The sequence below is a fragment of the Platalea leucorodia genome, assembly GCF_965183815.1.
Source record: "Platalea leucorodia genome assembly, chromosome: 22".
In the NCBI taxonomy this organism is placed as follows: Eukaryota; Metazoa; Chordata; class Aves; order Pelecaniformes; family Threskiornithidae; genus Platalea; species Platalea leucorodia.
Window position 1 is genome coordinate 6,770,875 of NC_138844.1, and position 14,446 is coordinate 6,785,320.

At 71.0% G+C, this 14,446-nt stretch overlaps 2 protein-coding genes across 2 annotated transcripts; both read right to left on the reverse strand.

Moving 5' to 3' along the window:
* Positions 1–650: 650 nt before the first annotated feature.
* Positions 651–12,533, reverse strand: KCNH4 (potassium voltage-gated channel subfamily H member 4; the record flags this gene model as incomplete). The annotated part of the gene is made up of 16 exons (XM_082332090.1): positions 651–1,124; positions 1,224–1,300; positions 1,396–1,502; positions 1,649–2,016; positions 2,130–2,177; positions 3,226–3,440; positions 3,544–3,793; positions 4,218–4,417; positions 4,705–4,899; positions 5,106–5,313; positions 6,852–7,009; positions 7,248–7,491; positions 8,496–8,623; positions 8,827–8,958; positions 9,089–9,322; positions 12,458–12,533. 16 exons carry the CDS (start codon positions 12,531–12,533, stop codon positions 651–653), a joined length of 3,114 nt encoding a protein of 1,037 aa, XP_082188216.1.
* A 1,004-nt stretch (positions 12,534–13,537) lies between these two features.
* Positions 13,538–13,987, reverse strand: HCRT (hypocretin neuropeptide precursor; the record flags this gene model as incomplete). Its single annotated transcript, XM_082332206.1, has 1 exon — positions 13,538–13,987. A coding segment is annotated over one exon (450 nt), but the record flags the coding sequence as incomplete, so codon positions are not given.
* Positions 13,988–14,446: the final 459 nt, after the last annotated feature.

Genomic DNA, 14,446 nt, shown 5'->3' on the forward strand with positions numbered 1-14,446 from the left:
AGGGTCCCCCAGGGCGAGGGTACCCCAGGGTGGGGGTGCCCCAGGGCGAGGGTCCCCCAGGGCGGGGGTCCCCCAGGGCGAGGGTACCCCAGGGCGAGGGTCCCCCGAGGGCAAGGGTGCCCCAGGGCGAGGGTCCCCCAGGGCGGGGGTGCCCCAGGGTGGGGGTGCCCCAGGGCGAGGGTACCCCGAGGGTGAGGGTCCCCCAGGGCAAGGGTACCCCAGGGCGGGGGTCCCCCAGGGCGAGGGTCCCCCAGGGCGGGGGTGCCCCAGGGTGGGGGTGCCCCAGGGCGAGGGTCCCCCAGGGCGGGGGTCCCCCAGGGCGAGGGTACCCCGAGGGTGAGGGTCCCCCAGGGCAAGGGTACCCCAGGGCGGGGGTCCCCCAGGGCGAGGGTCCCCCAGGGCGAGGGTACCCCGAGGGTGAGGGTGCCCCAGGGCGAGAGTGCCCCAGGGCGAGGGTCCCCCAAGGGTGAGGGTGCCCCAGGGCGAGGGTGCCCCAGGGCAAGGGTACCCCAGGGCGAGGGTCCCCCGAGGGTGAGGGTGCCCCAGGGCGAGGATGCCCCCAGGGCGAGGGTCCCTCGAGGGTGAGGGTCCTCCAGAGTGAGGGTGCCCCAGGACGAGGGCCCCCCGCCACCACCCCGGCGCCCGCGGGGTCAGTGGGAGCTGGTGGAGCCGGAGCGGGGCTGCGGGTGGGCGCGGGACCGACCGCCAGCCAAGCAGCCAGGGAAGGAGTGGGCAGAGCGGGGCGGCAGCGAGAGGGGCTGCGAGTCCGAGGCCTGGCGGGGGTCAGGGCCGGGGGTGTCCCCCCGCGGCGGGCACGGCCCCTCGGCACCCACCCAGGGGTGCATGGCGGGGCTGGCGGTGGCGTGGGCCGAGCGGCTGCGGACGGGGCAGCGTTTGGCCTGGGGGCTGGCGGAGGGGGAGCTGAAGGAGCTGGGGGGCGCGGGCGGGGGCGAGGGGGGCACCGGGGCCGAGGGCGGCGAGGGCCGGAGCAGCGTCGAGGCGGCGGCGGGCAGGCGGTAGGGGCAGGCGGGGGGCTGCGGGGCTCCCAGGCGGCCCTGGAGCAGCTCCATCATGCGCTGCAGCTCCCGGCTGAGGTGGGAAACCTCCTGGTTGAGGTGGTTGATCTGGAAGGGGAGGGAGAGCGGTGAGCCCCGGCAGATGCCTCCGGCTGAGCACCCCCGGTGCTTTTGGGGATGCACTCCCGGCCCCGGTCCCTGCCGCACCTCCTGGTTGAGCCTCCTGATGTTCTGCTTTATCTCCTCTGCCTCCATCGCCAGGGCTGGGCCGCCTGCGTCGCTCCCTGCCGGGGAAGACACGGCCGGTGGCAGAGGGCTCCCCGAGCCCCCCGGCCCCGCCACCAGCGCCCCGGCCTTGCCCGGCAGCTGCCGGAGGTACCTGACGTGGGGGAGTCCCTCGCCGCGCTCTGCTGCGGCGGGTCCACGTTGAAGCAGAAGGTTTGTGGCTCTGACGTCCCCCCGTTGTCTTCAATCCCGTCCACAACTCTAGGGCAGGGAGGGGGTGAGGGCTGGCCGTCGTCACCCCCTCACCCCTCTGCCACCATTCCCGGTGGGCTCCCAGGGGCCCCGCACAGCCCGGCCGGCACAAACGCGCGGCAGCAGGACGAGCCACCGGCATTTCCCAGCCTTACCTGGGGCTGAGGTCTGGGGGGCCGTAGGCGTGCAGGGAGGGGATGAGGAGCTTGGCTGGCCTCCTGTCCGCGCCGCCCTCCCGCTCCAGGAGCCGGGCGTCCCTCCGGCACTGCGGAGAGGGGCTGCGGCCCCGGCTGCAGCGGGCTGGGGAGCGGCAGTTGCGCCGCAGGGCTGAGATCTGGCATAGCTCATCACCCAGGAGGCTGGTCAGGGAGCCGCGGCGTGCCGGGCTGCTCAGCTGGGGCAGCAGCAGCTTGCGGCGGGTGGTGGTGGCCGGCGAGTGCTGGAAGACCTCGTCGGGCTCCTCCTCGTCCTCCAGGATGGAGGGAAGGGGCTTCTCCGGGGTGGCACCGCTCTCTGGACGAGGCTGCAGGCGGGTGCAGGGTGGAGGTCAGGGCTGGTCCCCATGCAGGTGCCAAAGCCGGGCACGGCCACCCCTGCCCCGTCCTCCCCCCCGCCTGCCCCCGGCGCGGCACAAACCTGTGGTGCCTGCGACAGCCGCGGGGACCGGGAGTAGCGGCAGAGCCCCTGTGGGGAGAGCAGACGGCACCGGCTCAGCGACACGCGGGACCCCCGCATGGCTCCGTGGGGACCGGCCACAGGCAGACACAGCGCCGGGCACGCACCCCCCTGCTCCCCGCCTCGGCACGCAGCGCTCCCGGCCTCTCGGTGCCCCCCTGGACAGCCAAACCGCCGCCGGCACCGTGCATCAGCCCCGTCCCCGCCAGCCCCAGCACTGGCCCCCGCGGCCCCTTGCCCGCTCTCCTTCCTCTGCTGCTGTCGTGACACTGATGAGCTGCCCGACCTCTGGCTGCGTGTCCGGAGCCGGGACCGGGGCTGTGCCCCAATTCCCAGCCCCAGCTCAGCCATCGGCTCCCCTGGGCGCGTGCTGCTGGCCAGGGGAGGGTGCGCAGGGCTTCTGCGGGACCTGGCGAGCTCCGTTTGCATCCATCCACCCTTGGTTTATTTATACCTCTCCCAGGCAATGGACGCGTTGGGTTTTGGTAGGGCTATTTGGGATCTAGAGAGCAACCTCCTGCCCCACCTCTGCAGGGCCTGGGGGCGGTGGGTACCGGGGGAGATGCTCCGGAGGAGCCCCCGGCCGCTCGGTGCCAGCGCAGAGCCAGCAGCAGAGACGGGGGAGGCAAAGCGCTGCAGAGCTATTTCTGCAGCAGAACATCCCCCCGGCTGCTGGAGTCGGCAGCATGACTAAACCCGGCAGCCCCCAGCGCTGCCTCCTGCGCAGCAGGGGGGCCGTGCCCCGGCTGGCTGTCCCGCGGTGCCCCCCAGTCCCCTCCACCCCCATTTCCAAGCCCTCCACCCCCCCAGCCTCCTGCACTGCAAATGCTCTTGCTTCCCATTCCCCAGGTTGCGCAGAGCCAAGCGGAGCCGGGATGGGACGTACCTGGATGGCCGGGGTGGCACAGCCGCAGCCCCCCCCCGGCCTCAGAGCCTGCGGACCACGAGTGGGGAGGGGACAAATTCCCCTTCTGTGGCGGTGCAGAGCCCCAGCCCTGCTCCGGTCTCTGGGGCCGTGAGGACGGGAAGGGGCCTGCGACGGAGGACACGCACCCACCTCCATCTCGCTGCCCTCCCGCAGGTTGAAGGTCAGGTCCTGGTGGATGTCCGCCGTGAACTTGCTGGCATACTCGGGGTAGAGCTGCAGCACCTCACAGAGCCCCCGCAGCCCAATGTACTGCAGGTCGCAGTAGGTCAGCGCCTTCACGTCCGCGTTGGTCTTGATCACTTGGTCCGTGCTGCACAGGTCGGCGCCGATCAAATCCCCCTTGCCTGCAGGAGGGGACCGGGGTGGGCTAGCGGTGCGAGCCCCGGGCTCCTTGCCCAGCCGGGCAGCAGAAGGGGCTGGGGGAGAGCCCACGCCGCCTGCCCTCACCCAGGATGGCCAGGACCACGTTGTCCTTCAGCACCTCGAGGGAGCCGGAGCAGACGAAGTAGTTGGCCTGCAGCGCATCGCCCTGGCGCAGCAGGTACTCCCCCGGGGCGCAGAACGAGGTCTTGATGTGGAGCGAGAGGGAGCGGAGGCAGCCCCGGCTGGCCGTCTCGAAGACGGAGAGCTGCAGGATGTCCTTGTTGAGGTGCATGGCCACGTCCGCGCGCAGCTCGTCAGGGAAGTCGTGCAGCAGCTGGGGAGAGCGGGGCCGCAGCGCTGGGGTGCGGCTGGCAGGGAGAAGCCTTCCCCCCAGCCTGCCAGCCCCCGGGGACACATCCCTGCCCGAGCAGAGCATCTCGCCGCTCAGCTGCCCTGGCTGCCTCGGCAGAGCCCAGCGGTCCCAGCTGGCAAACACGGGGCAGCTCTGCCCGCGGTGATGGGCTGCCTCTGCTCCACGTGCCTGTCCCGCTCCCCATGCTGGCAAGAATCTGCCCCCGTCCTGGCACCCAGCTCTGGTCCCTCCAGCCACAGAGCATGGACACGTGCACACCTGCACACGCGCACACACGTACGTACTCGCACACTCACAGCTGGCCCTGCCAGCCCCATCACCCCCACACCGGGTGCAGGACGGGGGGACAGAGCGGGGCTGGCTCAGCCCAGCCAAAACCTCCTACCTCGTTAGCATCGATGCCGTTGTTCACCGACCAGGTGGTCTGGAAGTACTCCAGCATCCTCTGCTTCAGCTGCTGGGGCAGGCGGTGGACGCGGATGAAGTCCTTGAGGTCCTTCATGCGGGTGTGGTAGAGCGAGCGGCGGGAGTACATGCGCTGGATGATGGCCGTGACGTTGCCGAAGACGACGGCGTGCATCAGCGCTGGGGGCCGGGAGGGCAACGTCAGGCCCGCCGAGGAGCCGGCTGGCTGGAGGGCTGCGGCACACGGGGGCCCGGGCAGGGGCTGGGCTCTGCCCCCGCCAGCAATGCGGGGCTGTGGGGTGCAGCACGGGGGGCTTCTCCCCTAACCCCAGCCCCAGGGCTGTCCCACAGGGCACACAACTTCATCGCCTCCCCCCAGTGCCTGTCCTGCCCAGGTACCTGCCGCACCCACTGCTCCAGCAGCCGGACATGAAGCCCCCCACGCCCTGCCCCGCTCCCCGCCTCACCCCCGATGAGCATGGTGCAGATGGAGAAGATCTTCTCGGCGTCGGTGTTGGCGCAGACGTTGCCGAAGCCCACGCTGGTCAGGCTGCTGAGGGTGAAGTAGAGGGAGGCGATGTAGGCGCTGCGGATGGAGGGGCCCCCCACTGAGTTGTTGATGTAGGGAGCCTCCAGCCTCTTGCCCAGCTCGTGCAGCCAGCCTGCCAAGCACAGCCAGGGGTTAGCGCTCGCCGAGGGGCCTGGTGCTCAGCACAGCTCCCGTCCCTGCCCCGGCATCGCTTTGTCCCACGGGACTGCCCTCTGCCCGCTCCCCCCTGCCAGCGGCACGCAGCGGCACGGGGGGAGCCAGGCGTCCTGAGCGCGCCCCCACCCCGCGCAGCCCCCGCCGGCGGGCAGCCCCGCTCACCGATGTCCCAGGTCTGGGGGTCGTTGCTCTCCATCTCCTTGCGGCCGATGACGTACCAGATGCATGCCATCCAGTGGGCCAGCAGCGCGAACATGGACATGAGCAGGGTGAGCACCATGGCGCTGTACTGCGAGTAGCGATCCAGCTTCTGCAGCAGCCGCAGCAGCCGCAGCAGCCGCACCGTCTTCAGCAGGTGAACCAGTGAGGTCTGGGGAGCGGGGCAGGCGGGTGAACACCGCGGAGCTGCAGGCAGGGGCGGGAAGGGACCCCTCCGCCTCCCCCTGGGGCAGGGACCCTTCGCCACCACCCACAGCTGCCAGGAGGGTTGTGGGCTACGGGGCCAGCTGGGAAGAGCTCCTCCCCAAGCAGCCTTCTGCCAGCACCCAGCAGGCAACTGGGGTCACAGCTCGTCGGGGCACCGAATCTCCCCGGGAGATTTGGGGTGCTGGAGAGGGGAGCGAGGTGACCAGCGGGAGGGGGAAGCGGGCAGCAGCGGCGTTGCTATCAGGCTGCGTTTGCTGAAGCTGTGCTGGCAGAAAGCTGATCTAATCTATTTGCGAGGGGAAGTCTCGGCAAGATGCTGTGCCTTGCCTGCAGAGATCCTGGACAAAGAGAGCCGGAGCTGCCCTGGCTTAGGCGGGTGGGTTTGGACGCGCAGCGATGCCGAGCGCCCCGGGGCCTCCCACCTCGCACAAAGCTCCTGCCTCGTCCTTTGCCTCCTGCCTCGTCCTTTGCCTCCTGCCGGTGCTGCACCGGGCACCTCGCAGGAGCCCAGGGCCGCGGGCCAGGCAGGGGCACTGGGCAGGGGCTGTGCCGGAGCAGACGCCGGGGTCAGACCCACTGAAGTGGGTCAGGACGGACCCACTCCCTGGGTGGCTCAGCTCCGCTCCCCGCTGGCAGAGGGTCCCTGCCGGGGCTGCCCACCCTGGCAGTCCCTTGGCAGCATTTTGCGGGAAAGTGCTGCTTGTGCCCTCGCACTGCGGTCTCCCCGCCCAGGGCACTGCTGCCCGTGCGCCCCGGCTCGCCCAGCCCCAGCAGAGCCAGCAGCAGCGATGGCCCCTGCCGCGGCCGCGGTTGTTTTCCTGCCGGGCAGCACCGCTGGGACACCAGTGGAGCCGGGTTTGGCTCAGGGGGGCAGTTCCAGCCCCAAGTGCCCTTGTCCTCCCCGCACGCTGCTTTGCCTCCAATAAGCGTAATTACAGCCTCTGCACTCGCCGCCTCCTCCTGCCCTGCCCCAATTAGCAGAGGTGGGAAGGGGCCGGTGCCAGCCCCGCACTTGCGCAGCCCATCGCACCCCCTGCGCCGCGGGGCCCCTCCGGAGCCCGGGGAGCCTCAGGCTGGGACCTGCCTTCGTCACCGGCATCTGCCCCGTGTGCCCGCACGCGTGGTCCCCCCCGCCAGAGCGGGCGATGTGCGAGTGCCCCTCGCTGCAATGGTGTGTGCGCACCAGGTATTCGCAGGTATTTGCTCCGCAGCCTGGGCAGAGAACAGGCGTGCTGGGTGCTGGGTGCTGGGTGCAGGGCGGGCGCCTGCCTGCAGCTCCTGGCGCGGTGCCTTGGCAGTTACTGTCATTTGTGGCAGCCTCTGGTTAAATTAAGATGCGTGGGAGGCTTCCCGCTATAGCTGCCATCGCTGCTTCCCCTCGCTGCCCGCGCCGCTCCCAGACGGGCGCGCGAGGAGCAGATCCCTGCGAAAGGGGCCGCCTCCCCCCCGCTGCCCCTCACCCACGACGCAAGTGGCACTCACCACGGTCACGTTGAAGACGTAGAGCAGATCGAAGGGCAGAGCGGCGATCAGATCCACGAAGAACCAGGTGGCCACGTAATGGATGCAGATGGAGCGGGGGTCGTACACCACCTGGCCCGACTGGCTCACGTACGTCGTCCGGAAATTCAGGATGATGTCTGCCCCGGGGAGAGCAGGACCAGCCGTCACTGCCCCCGCCGCGGCCGGGGGAGCCGGGCCAGGGTCTGCGGCCAACCCAGGTCCCGCTCCCGGGGTGCTCGGCACCAGCAGCAGGGGCAAAGCGACGCCAGCTCCCCTCTCCATCACCCCGCAGGTCCGCTCCTCTGGCCGCGTCCCCGCCCCGCCCAGCCACGTTCCCCATCCCACATGGGTGCTCAGCACCGGGCACGGACCTACCCAGGATGAAGAGCATCTCCACAGCGATGTCGCTGACGATGGTGCTGCGGGCGGCCGAGAGGCTGTCCTCTGTGCCCGTGAAGCAGACGTTGTAGGGGACGGTGATGGCCACGTAGAAGGTGGCCAACAGGATCAGCCAGTCCCAGAGGGCCTTGAAGATGCTGTAGTGGAGCAGGATGAAGCGGGACTTCTGCACCGAGGCCACTTTGTACTCGGGGATGGACGGCTTGTTCTCAAACACGTTCTGGGGGAGCAAGTGGCAGGGTGGCACACGGATGGCACAGGGGCCGTCCCGCCGAGGGGGTGGAGGCCACCGCAGCCCCCCCGCTCCGAGTCCCACCAGCCCAGGGTGATGGACACACATTTCCAACGGGGCACATGGGCTGCGCTGAGGTCACCCTCAGAGACGGGCACAGAATGCTCGGTTACAGCACATAAATTAACGCTATGCTAATGCTATTAACAGTAATCCACTGGCACTGCCAGCTGCTGCCCAGCACTGTCCAGGTGCCAGTTCGTGTGCTGGGGCAGAGCCACCCCACCCTCCGCAGGGACGCGGCGCTGCTGGGGGGCAGCGAGAGCCCGCCCTGGGCGAGGGGAGAGCTGGGCCCGTCTCCCCCAGGCCCCCTTGGTTCAAGACTGGCATACCGAAACCCTTCGCCTGCTTGCCAGCTCTGGGTCCCCGGATGCTCTCGGCCGGTGACAGGACCCCCCGCCCCGGCCCCGCGTCTGCAGGCGGTGCCCATCGCAGCGGCTGTGCTCAGGGACCCTGCGCTGGGGCACTGCAGCCGCGCGAATGGGCTGGCACAGAGACGACACTGGTCCCTGTTGCTGCTGGAAGCCCTGCAGCTCGCGCGCCTGCGGCTGCTGCAGCCTGGTAACGGCGCTCCCCGGGGCCGGCACGGCTGTGCTGTGAGCGAGAGGCTGGGTTTTCCCCAGCTAACGTGTGAGGAGAGACACAGCCCTGCGAGAGCTGCCAGAAGATCTCCTCTCCCCACGGCAAGCTCCAGGCACCCGCTGGTCTCTCTGCTGCTGCCAACGAACCACATTTGCAGCCTGGACCACAGTGCGGCTGCCAGGGATGGAGGGCAGTTCAGTGCCTGGGGAGGCCAGCGAGGTGCATGCATGGGAACAGCATCCCAGCAAGACCAGGCTCTGCGGCGGGGCTGGTCCCAGGAGAGCCGCAGCGCCACGAGCCCACCTGCAGCCCCAGCCCGGGAGGCACCGAGGGCTCCCCGAGGTCCTTACGCGGTTGATTTTCATCTCGCTGCGGTCCCGCCGGGCAAACTGGCTGCTGAGCCGGTGCAGCACCGTCTGGCCCTGCCTCCGCGCTGCCCGCAGGTGCGAACTCCCGGGCTTCTTGCTCCTCTGCTTCTCTGCAGCGGACAAGACACACTGGGTCAGCGGGAGCACTGTGCCACTGCTGGTGCAACAGAGCAGGGGCTGCTTTGGGGACCCTTCCTTGCATGGGTGCACAAAGGCGGGCAGGACCCAGCAGGGAACTGGGAGCCCCTTTACCGTGTGCCCACTGCACACGCCGCTCCGCAAATCCCATCCCCATCCCATAGCCACGGCTCACCCTCCTTCTTGTCACCCGGGTGGCTCCTGCCCCGGCTCTCTGTGATGTCCTTGAAGGAGAAAAGGAAGAGCACCACCTCCCCCTTCTCGTTCTTGATGGGCATGATGTCCAGCAGGCACCAGAACGCGGTTCCTGCGTGGGGGAGAGGGGCAGTGAAGGCAGGACAGTCCCCTCGCTGCTCGGCAGCTTCACCCTGGGGCCGGCACGGGGCCAAGTCCCAGCCAGAGCCGCGGGCAGGGCCCCGGCCCCGTGCACCACTCACCACCCTTCTTGTAGAAGCAGACCTCGGTCTGGTACTCCTGCCTGCCGTCCAGCACCTTCTCGATGCGCTGCAGGACGGGCTCGCTGGTCTCGGCCCCGTAGAGGAAGCGGCAGCTGCAGTTCTTCTGCATGACCTCGGTGCGGGCAAAGCCGGTGAGGTCGCAGAAGCCGTCGGAGCAGTAGACGATGGGGAAGCCGCGGCGGACCTGCGCGTTGGCCAGGATGAAGTTGCTGTCTGAAAGGAGACGCAGCCACCCCTGAGGGCTCGGGGCCACCCTGGGAGGCTCAAAGGGGAGCCCAGCCCTCCCAGCCCCCTCGGGTCCCTCTGGGAAGAGGAGCCAGGTCTCTGTCTGGCTGCTGGCTGCCCCCAGCCGCTCCCAGAGCTCGCTCATCCCCTGGCCCGCCACCCCTGAGGCCCCGTCCCGGGCAGGACTGCACAGTCCATGTCCAGCCCAGCCCCATGCGCTGGAAGGGGAAGGAGCCCAGATCCAACTCCTGGCTCCCATCGCCAGAGACGCGATCCCGAGCAAGGCAATTCACGCCTCCCCCTCGCCATCTGCCGCTCCCACCTCCCGCCGGGGCTCAGGCAGCTTAGCGGGAGCAGCGGCAAACCCGGCCGGGCACTGCCAGCCCAGAGGCACCGGGCTGCGGTGCTGGGCCCTCCAGCCCCAGGCGCGGCACCACGGAGCCATGGCAGCACTCGCAGAGAGGGTAGGAGAAAAACCACAAGCCTGGGATGAGTCGAGGGCCCTTGCCAAGCCGGCACAAGCCAGAGGTGAAGGGGAACCACAGCATCCTTGATCTGCCACAGCACCACGGAGCCTCCCCAGCATCACCCCTGTGCGGGCGAGGAGATGGCAGCAGGCAGAAGAAAGCCCTTGCCAAGCCCCGCGCCCTGCCCAGCCACGGGGCCACAGCGGCTCCTTGCTGCAGGCTCTGCGCCAGCGGGACAAGTGGCCTCGTGCTACAAGGGTGCCAAGGAAGCGGGGTGCGTGGCCGGCATGGGCTGTGTTTGCATCCACCGAGGGCAGAGCGGGGTGTCCCCAGCCCTGGCACGATCTCCAGCCCGCGGCTCCCCAGCCCAGCACCCCTGCACCCCCCTGGCCCAGGCAGCAGGAGCAGGCGAGCCATGGTCTGCCCCCTCTCACAGCAGAGGAGGGGAACCCGCAGCAGATTTCAGCGCCGTGCACCGGCAGCAGAGCCGTGCCAGCGCACCGCAGGCAGGGCAAGGGCAGAGGAGGTGGCGGGAAGGAGGGGATGGCAGCCACAGCAGCCCTGGTAGGACAGGGGTGCAGCGGGGCCACCACAGCACAGCTCAACCCCGGATTAGCCTGGGGAAGCAAAAATAGCTTGAAGCTGTGACTAAGGCCAGATTTTGGCTCTGGGGAGCCAGGATTATGGTGTTGTCCAGGATGTGTTATTAGAAAAGAAAAAAAGGGCTTGCATTTGGGAGCAGCTCTGCCGAGAAAGGGGAAGCAGCTCTAGGGGGCTCGGCAGCCCCCTGCCATGGTGGCCAGCTTGCCTGGACGGGCACCCTCGGGCCCAGCGGGCAGCGGCTGCCTGGGAGAGGCAGGGTTAACTTGCACAGCGTATCACTGCGGCTAAAGCCCCTCTCCATGGCAGATAAAGCCGATAAGAGACACATCAAACCCGGCAAAGCCGGACACTGTTTAAAAGTGCCTGGAAGGCGGGCTGGCGCAGCTGCGGGCAGGATGCTGCCCGGGTGCTGGGGGGCAAATCCCATCTCCCCGGGGCACATTCCCAGGGCTTTGCGTGGGTCATTGCCAGCAGCTCCCATGGGGACCCTCCTCCTTGGAGAGCAAGATCCAGCCCTGGGGAGCCCGGGGCCAGCAGAGCTGGGGACACCAGTCCCTGCTGCCTCTGGAGGCTTTGCTGGCACCACAGCAGAGCTGGGGGAGCTCCCCTCAGCTCAGCAGGGCGACAGGGGCACGTGGAGCCCGGTGCCACGCTTGGCCTCTGCCCCTGTGGAGGGACAGTCGTAGGACCGCCAGTGTGCGGCACCCACGGCTCTGCCCTGGCACCTCTGGGCACAGCTGGGTCTGAGCGGGGAAGGGCTCCGAGGGCTGGTGGCCCCGTTACGCATCGCCGTCTCAAAGGTAACATCCCAAATGAGAGCGCCTATGGGCAAACGACACCCTGGGTCGCCTGGGATGCTCCGCGTCACGCCGGGCCAGGAGCTGGCCCAGCACCGCAGCCAACGCATGCCCCGGGGGTGCTCCTGGTGTCCCAACGGTGCTGCGGGAGGTGGCTGCAGGCTCCCAGTGCTGTCTTGATGCCAGTCCCTCCCAGCAAGGTGAGGGACACCAGCCCTGCAGGCAGCTGGCCCGGGAGGTCCCTGCTCCAGGTGATTCTGGGGGGCTTGGCGTCAGCCCTGAACACGACCGGTCCCCGGGTGGCTGCATGGTGCCAGCGGGGCTGGGAGCTGGCACATGGCACTCCGGCATGATCCCCTCCCCAACGTGCCAAGGCCTTAATCCATCCTGGCCCCAGCACGGACACGGACATGGAGGGGAGCCCAGCTCCCGGAGACACACCAGAACCTCCAGCCATGGCAAGTGGCCCCAAAAAGGACAGCGCTGGGACGGCACAGGCCCTGCTCCCCGCCCCTGCCAGAACACACCGCGACCGGTATCCACCCTTCCCGGGCCGTAACCCCAAGCCAGCGGGCGCGTTGCTAACGGGGGGCTCGGGGTGGGCTGCCCGGTGCAGCACCGGGGCTTCCCCAGGGCCCCCCATGTCCGTCGCAGCAGCGCCGTGCGCCGCGGGGGTGACAGGCACAGGCTGCGCCCCACGGCCACCCCCGGCTCCGGGGCTCCCCGGCTGCGGGGGCCCCTCGGGGCAGCGCCCCGGCCCCGCACCGCGGGCTCAGCCGCGGCCCGCGCGTCCCCCCCGGACCGGCCGCCGCTCGGGCACGGGACGGGGCGAAGCGGGGCCCGCGGGGGCTCCCGGGGCGGCCTGGGCGGCGTGAGCCGGGCCGTGCCCCCTCCCCGGGGGCCCCCCGCGGCCCGGGGACCCCCCGCGGCCCCTCCCGCCGCTCCCGGGCTCTGTCCCTGGTGCTGAGCGCGGCCGCGCCGGCACCGGCCGCGGGCCCCGGGGGGCGCAGCCCGGCCGCACCGCGGGGTGCCCGGGGCACGGGGGGCGCGGGGGCCGGGAGCGCCGAGCCCGGCCACGGACGCGAGGGGTCCCCGGGAGGGCGCAGAGCGTCCCGCCGAGCGCCGGTACCGGGCCGAGCCCCGGCCCTCCCCGCCGCCTCCCGGGGGGCAGCGCCGCCCCTGCCCCGGCCCCGCCGTGCCCGGCGCGGACCCTCCCGCCTCCCCGGCCCCGGCCCCGGCCCCGGCCCCGGCCCTACGGGTGCCATCGAAGCGGGTGGCGATGGTGTCCAGGAAGGTGTTCTGCGGCGCCAGCAGCCCCTTCATCACCGGCATGGTCCCCCCGCGCCGCCCGCCGCGGGGCTGCGGCCGCGGGGCTGGGCTCCGCCGCCGCCCCGGGCCCCTCCGCAGGTGCGGGCTGATCCCGGCTCGGCTCGGCCCGGCCCGGCCCGGCCCGGCCCGCCCGGGGCTCCCGCCCCGCCCCCGCCCCGCCCCGCCCCGGGCGCTGCGCGCCGCCGGCACCGGGAGGGGCCTCGGCACCGGCGGGCACCGGCACCCGCCCGGGGGCAGGTCGCTCCGTGCCGGGGGGCACCGGGTTGGTGGCGCCGGGACCCGCCCGGCACCGGCACCCGCCCGGCACCGGCACCGGGACCCGCTCGGCAGCGGGAGGCACCGGCGCTCCCGGAGGCTGCGGAAGGGGCAGGACCCGGCGTGCCCGGGGGCAGCTGCTGGGGGACACCGGCCCCAGCCCCACCGCGGGGGCTGCGGGGCAAGGCCGTGTCCTGCGGGACCCCCTGAGGGGCACCCAGGGGTGACAGGACCCAGCCGGAGCCCTCCCTGCGCGGGGCCAGGGTGGTGGGGTGCAGACCAGGGACCTGCGGCCACGACGGGGTCACCGGGGCTCCCTGGTGCGGGGGGGGGGGGATGCTCCGAGCCCTTTACGGGGGCTGCACAAACACCCACCGCCCCCGGGCAGCCTGGTGGAGGCTCGCTTCGCCCCAGTTCTGGTCCCGCATCCACCCCGCTGGGCCGCACACGCCCCCGGTGCAGGCACCGCAGAGGAGCCCAGGTCCCGGCACCACAGAGGAAGGCCCCAGCCTCGCCGCCCGCCCCCGCGCAGAGCTGTGCCCCCCGGCCCCTCCCCAGAGAGGAGGCAGAGCCGGGTAACATCAGGCTACCATTTATTGTAAAAGGCCAGCGGTGCCTGCGGTGCCCTGGGCAGGCTCGGCCAGGGCCAGGAGGAGGTATGTAAAAGTGCTATTTACACCGAGCTCCGGGTGCTGTCCCCGGGGTCCGGCGCCCCAGGGATCCCCGCTCTGCTCCCGCCGCCCCCACCCCTCTCAGTAAAAGCTCTTCGCAGCTCCCTGAGCCTGGCTCTTGGTCAGGTCCTTCCCCGAGTGTCCCTGGCACTCCCTGGGGCTGGCAGGGCTGGCGTCAGCGCCCCGCAGGGCCGGTGTCGGCTGGGCATCCGTGCCCGTGGGGCAACCCGACGCGTCGTGGCAGGCGGTGCCGGGGTGCTCCCCGCGCTTGCCCATGGTGAGGATGCCAGCGGCATGGTTGCCGGAGCTGTGCAGCAGGCGGTAGAGCCGGCTCTGGAAGGCCGGCGGGACGCTCTTCCTCTTGCCCAGCGTGAGGATGCCGGCGGCGTGGTTGCCCATGCCGTGCAGGAGGTCATAGATGCGGCAGGAGCAGGTCTTCTGCCGGCAGCACTCAGGCAGACTCTGCCGGGCAGCGGCCAGGGAGCAGAGCAGGAGCAGGAGCAAGAGGCAGGCAGCTCGCTGGAGCTGCCGGAGCAACGGGCAGCGTTAGTGCAGGGCAGCCGGCAGTGCCGGAGAGGGGGGCTGCACAGCCCCAGGGCTGCCCCCCGGTCCTGCTGTCCCGCCGCTGCCTCGGCTCCCGTCTGCCCTGGTCACTGCAGCGCTGCCTGCTTGTCCCTGCTGCCGCGGGGGCCCAGCCCCACCCCCGGGGTGCACCCGGAGCGTCACCCTTCGGCATCCCCCCCAGCCCCAGCTCCCTCCCGAGGAGCCCACGTGGGGCTGACCCCCCTGACCGGCTGCTGGCCGTGGTCAGGGAGCCCTGGGGAGGAGCCGCACGCTCAGAGCTTCCCAAGGAACTGGCCAGGCCCTCCTGCACCCCCAGATCCCTGGCCTCACACCCCAACCTCCCCCCCATCGCTGTCCCCCCGGCCCCACCGGCTGCGGCACCTCGGCCCCACCTTGGCATTGGGCACCTCCATCCTTCCTGGGGTC